The 6,320-nt window shown below is 42.2% G+C and overlaps 1 protein-coding gene across 1 annotated transcript in view; it reads right to left on the minus strand.

The window, feature by feature from the left end:
- LOC110299910 (disintegrin and metalloproteinase domain-containing protein 32) overlaps positions 1 to 6,320 on the minus strand; it is a 102,087-nt gene that overhangs the window by 90,232 nt on the left and 5,535 nt on the right. The window contains exon 2 of the mRNA XM_021169865.2: positions 427 to 491. Within this exon, the coding sequence (XP_021025524.1) occupies positions 427 to 491 (65 nt within the window). The remainder of the gene's footprint in view (positions 1 to 426; positions 492 to 6,320) is intronic.

Genomic DNA, 6,320 nt, shown 5'->3' on the forward strand with positions numbered 1-6,320 from the left:
AAAAAAAAAAAAAAAAAAAAAAAAAAAAAAAAAAAAACATTCTCTTGTTTGAGAACTATGGGTACAGAGATGAAGCATAAGGAAAGAGATTGTTAAAAGGTGTTAACAAAATCAGCCATTTAGAAGAAAATTAGTCTCCTCCTGGATCTCTAGATATCTTCTTAATGTCAAAAGAGACATTTAACATTATTTTCTCTGTTAGTTTGTATATGTGAACTGCTAAAACTACTATGAAGAATTGACACGTTTTTAAATAGACCATCTTAATTTGTGTTTACTTTTACCATAAAAACTTTATACTCATTATAAATATATATGTATATATATATATACATATATATATAATATGATTTGTGTGTTCAATAGCTATGCAATACAAGTAAGATATTTTATATAACAATGTAGATTATGAAAAATGTTTCTTACTTCTGAGTGTGTTTTATCTTCAACTTTCTCTGGAAATATGATTTCTAGAAATGAACTTTGAGAATCTGAAAAGAGAAAAAAAAAACATTTAGTAACCTTCCCCTTAATTTGACTAAATGTTCAGTTTCTTTCATAAGGCTCACTTAACCATTTTGAGTGGCTCATCACCGTGTGCTACTTTGAAAACTCTAATGCTCACTTCAGGAGTCCATGAACTAAAACTGGAATTAGCCAGAGAAGTTAGCCTGGCCCCTCTGCAAACATGATAGTATTGATCCATGAAGTGTTCCATATTTAAAACAAAACACTGAAAACATTGGCTTTGACAAGCAGACAAAATGGTCATGAAAGACAGAAGGAGGCACTCAGCATATGCAAAACACAGGAACACATAGGCAAAAACAAACCAGTCAGAGGCATGCTTCAAGAAAACCTGGCTGAAATGAAAGACTTAAAGCAATGAACTAGAAAGTGCCCAGCCTGTCCGGGAATAAAGGATAATAACGAATCAACAGTGAGCTGTGGTCTGATGACATCGTTGAGCTTTTAAAAACAAGAATCAAGCGGGAGTAACAGTAGAAACACGTCACATGTCATTGTAGTTAGGTTTTTGTCATCTTGACACAGGCTAGGGTCGTCTGGGTAGAGAGAACCCTGGTGAGAAAAGGATTCCACAAGATTTGCCTGAGTAAGAGCTGACGTCAGTGAGCCAAGGCGCAGTGGGTAGTAGTGGAAATTGGTGCTGAGTTCTTGCATCACACACAGGCTGAATGTGCTGAGAGAAGAAGCCAGTGGGCAAGCAGCTTCCCCCATAGCTTCTGCTCCAGATCCAGCCTCTGGGTTCCTGCCTAGGCTTCCTCAGTGATGGACGGCGATGCAGAACTGTAGGTAGAGATAATCCTTTTCCTCCCCAGGTTCCTTTGGCTCGTGGGGTTTATCAGGGCTCTAGAGAACAAACTATGGCAGACAGAAAAAGGGAGAAGCACAGCTTGGCCTGGGCCTTCAATATTAAAACATTCCATTTAAATGACTAAATCGAGGACTCAGAAATTTTATGTTAAGCAGCACTGTCATTCAACTACCAAAGAAAAGGTGGCTATTTGTGGGCCTGAGTATCAGAAGTTTTCTACGGAGATCTCTGACCAGGCCTGGTGCGAGGGTTCGGGCGAAGGGAAGCGAGTGCGGGCAGGAGGCACAAAGTTTTTGTCGTGCCTTCCAGGTCACTTGGTAACTCCGATCCACTTGGTAACTCCGAGTCACTGAGTAAGGTCGGGCTGGGCCCATGAGAGGGGTGAGGAGTGCGGCAGAAGCTCAGGCAGCGCTTTGGGAGAGCAGGTCTCTTCCCAAGTGTTACAGCTCTCGGAACAAAAGACTCAGGTGACAGAGTAGTTCTCGAGCACCTTTAATTCCCTGGATGGATTTATATAAGGTTTGGGGGTGATTCAGGATTCAACAGCGGGTGCCTCTCATTGGCTTGGACTGAGAGCTTGAGGGAAACCTTATTTGTATGTGGGAAGGCCTGGTGCTGCTCCTAGGTGACTGATAGCCACACACCTCTGGGGGTCAGGGGGAGGTTGTGGAGGCGGTAACTTTGACAGGAGCCAGGGGTCCAGGAGACATGATCAAACGCTTTCCGTCCCATGTAGATGGAAATCACCACCCATCAGATCCCCGGGGTTCCAGACCTTTGCTTGACTGGAGACCAGGCTGTCTGTGCATAACCCACTGCCCCACAACTATTTATAAACAAATTCCCCCAAGAAAATAACCTTCATGCACCCGTCAGAAAGGCAGACAAATTTCCCCCAATAAATATAGCTATTTTGTACTAAAAGATCTAGGAACAAGCAGAGTAGAGATGGCGATGCTACGGGAAGCACGGCCACGTGGCGGGAGCGATATTAAGATTTGTGATGGTGGACATAGGATAGCATGCACCACTAACAGGAAGTACAGCGCAGAGAGAAGAACGTGAGCAGACAAATTTCCTTACATTTACTGTAAGCTAAAACTGAAAATGTCACAACTACAAACCTCTATGCCTGGCCAGACCCCGCACAGTCTTCACCAGGGTAAATCGGATGGGTGCATCCAATTCTCTCCTCCGCACACCCTTCTCGGTCACCCAGATATAGGCAGGGTTCCACATCCTGTGCCCTGGCCTAGTCTGGCCACTCCTGCATGCATGTCCCTGAGTGTCCAGGTTCCATCCAAGATACGCTCTGCCTACCCCAACCTACAGGCCCTCTGCGCCCTAAGACAACTTTTCTGCTCAGCTAGGTCCTTACCATCTTGTGCCATATCTAGACCAGTGAGTCTTGCCTCACCCTCCACTCCACACACTTCCCCCAGTGTCTAAACTTCAGCCTGGACCAGAAGGCACATCCTGCTTGCCTAACTAGCACCCTGTATCTATCTACCTGACTTATTCCAATCTAAGCCATTTCCAATGTTTAGACCCAACCTGAGCCAAATGCCCTGCATTAGGCCCCAACCTGCTCTGCCCATATCAGAAAAAGAGCTAACAAAAACAGTCCTCATACTCACAATACATTGCAAAAATACAAACAATATGAAAAAGCAAGGCAGTGTCTCAATCAATGCCAAGACGCAGAATTTAAAAGAACAACCATAAACTTCAAAATTCCAGGATTAAAAAAAAAAAAAAAAGACATACAGAGGCTGGAGAGATGGCTCAGTGGTTAAGAACACCAACTACTCTTCAAGAGGACCTGGGTTAAATTCCCAGCACCCCAAGCAGCTCATGACTCTCTGCAACTCCAGGGGATCCCACACCCTCACACAGACATACATGCAGGCAAAACATCGATGCACATGAAATAAATCATTTTAAATTTTTTTTAAAAAGACACAAAGAAACAACTCAACATACGTAAGAAGAATTAACTTACAGAGAACAAATTTCTGCATGAAGTCAAAGAGAACACAAACATAAGGAGGATGGGAATGATAAGACAGTCAACGATGTGAAAACAGAACTCAGGAAAGAGTTAGAAACTGACGAGAACACAAGCTGAAACGAGGACGGATTTGGAAAAGCCAATAACTGAGCCAGAAAAACTGAAGGGAAGGCCTGGTGAGCAGAATGAACCTGGAAGAAAATCGAACACCGGAACTCAGAGGTAAAGCAGAGAGCGTCTCCACCAAACAGTGATGTGACAACTTTAGATAAAAACTGAAGAGGAACATGGAGGACATATGCGACGATATAACAAGACCAGACCTTTGAATTACAGGCATAGCTAGAAGAGGCAAGAAGAATCCCAGGTCAGTGTTGTACACCAGACCTTCAACAAGATCAGAGAAGAAAATGTCTGATCTTGGAAAGGCTCCCCCATTCAGATTCACAGACACATACAGAAGCCGGTAGAACATCAAACATACAAGTCCAGAAAAAGAAACTCTGCGTGGCATGTCATAGTTAAAACAATACGTACACGAAACAAAGAAAGTATGTTGAAAACTGGAGATCAGACGCGAGTCACGTGTAAAGGAACGCCCGATGAGAACAACAGTTGATTTCTCAATGGGAACTTTGAAGGCCAGAAGAGCTTGGAGCTATGCATTACACTACAAATCCAAAATAAAAGATAAAAATAAAAATCAAATATAAAGACAAACAACAACAAAAAGCCTACAACAGCCAACAGCCATAAAAACGCGGTCCCGAGGGCCAGCCAATTGGAGTTGAGAGCAGCCCAGATGAAACACAGCGAGTAATAATTTAGGGTTATTAATAAGAAAGTAGACTCTAGTAGCATAGAGGGTAGGTATCCACCCAGCTCTTGTGCTGTTTAAGGCTTACTGTAAATATAAAGGCTGTGTGTGTCAAAGGCAGACTAGGAACCCTGGGTCCAGATTAAATAATTTCTACAACAGGGACGCTTCCTGCTTTCTGATGGCCTTTGAAAAACATAGTGGTATACGCACTGCTGTGGGAAATCAGTGTCCACCATTCCTTTTGAATTCGTGAAAACTCAATAGAGACTCTCCACAAACACACAAATGTCCATGCACAGCTTGCACACATTGTTTTCGCACAGCTTTTGAGGCACACATGAGAACACACACCGAGAAGCCCGATGCATTGACAATAAAGATTGTGCAAACAACTGATGTCACCCAACCTCTTGACAGCGAGCAGAGAGAGCAGCCTCCAAAACCCTCTCGCATCCTTACAAACCCAGTCAGAATGTCTAGAAAGCTTACAAAAGTTACGGGGCTGAAGTAGCTTGAAACTGAGAGCAAAAATGATTTCTTCTTCCCATGAGAAGTTTCTGAACACTGTCTCAGCAATGGCAGGAATAACTGACGTGGTACAGCGTGGCGTCGGTCCTATATACAATGCTTAAGGGAACTCACAAAAGAAAAGCTGAGGAAAGCTGGGGACCTATGCTGCTTCCTGTCTGTGTTCTTAATTAACTGTTCAAAATAATAGATTTGGTGATAATAGTTTATATATATATATATATATATATATATGCATGTAGCATAATTTGATCGTATTTGATTTTTTAATGTTGTTTTAATTTCTCTTTATTTTATGTGTGTGTCTTTGTCTCTGTATGTCTCTCTGTATGCATGTGAAGGACAGACATGTGACAGAGTGTATCTGGGGAGGTCAGGAGATGGCTTGCTGTAGTCAGTTCTCTCCGACTGTGACTGAGTCCCCAGGGTCAAACGCAGGATGTCAGGCACGGCAGCAGACTCTTACCTGATGAGACATTTCTCTTATGATGGATTTCAGGATCATAGATCACTGATTCATAACTATATCCTCTAAGCAACGCATGTAAGCGTAACTAGTGCGGCTTTCACTCCAACCAGTTAATAAAATGGTTCGCACTTGAAAAGAATAATTAGAACTGTTAGTTCTTAGAGGAAATTTTAGAAACAAGAACAAAATGAACATATAAGCAAATGAACAATTCTCTTGAACACGAATAAAATCATTAAATGGAGGCATGCCTAGAATAATGCTATCCTATTGAGGTTTGGTTTGTTTTTTTGTTTGTTTTTTTTTTTAACTGACGTTCAGCCAATCACTATTCAGGATCTGGAATCTGTCACCACTTAAAATCCTGGAAGGACCCATACTTAACAAGCTCATTGTCTGGTGGCCAATCTTGGATCATGGATGGAACATCCTTAATCTGTGGAACAGAGCCTGTTACAGATAGATAGATAGATAGATAGATAGATAGATAGATAGATAGATAGATAGATAGATAGATAGATAGATAGATAGATTGATTTAGCAGAGACTAGTTGGCAACATCCTAACACAGACCCTAGTCTCCTCAACAGGTGTCAATTTCCTTGTGACCTGCTACCTATCCCTCACTGTCAAGCATTCAGGCCACACAGACATATTTTAACCTGGTGACGGTGGCACACCATGGCACCAATATCTTTAGGATAAGAAACCCTGTGACAGTAATACATAAACCCCTGGAACTCCTGTGGCCTCCACATAACAAGAATGTGTTTGTTTCTCATGGGAAGTCTGGGAGTTCTCAGTTAGTGAATTAGAAATACTAGTGAGACAATAAACTTTGGTGACTTTAAGGGTCACTGCAGCATCAAGAAAAGGGGATGGAATTCACTAACTGCCTTTGTTTACTTTCAAATAGTTAAGTTTATTATGTGAAGTTCACTTTAATAGTTTCATGCATGTGTGCACACATGTGTGGTATGTAGAGACTAGAGGAGGTCATTGGTACCCTTCCCTATTTCTCTCTCTCTGTCTCTGTCTCTCTCTGTCTCTGTCTCTCTCTGTCTCTCTGTCTCTCTCTGTCTCTCTGTTTCTCTCTGTCTCTCTCAGTCTCTCTCTTTCTCTCTTTCTTTCTCAGTCTCTCTCTCTCTCTCTCTCT

This window comes from Mus caroli, chromosome 8, assembly GCF_900094665.2.
Source record: "Mus caroli chromosome 8, CAROLI_EIJ_v1.1, whole genome shotgun sequence".
NCBI lineage: Eukaryota > Metazoa > Chordata > Mammalia > Rodentia > Muridae > Mus > Mus caroli.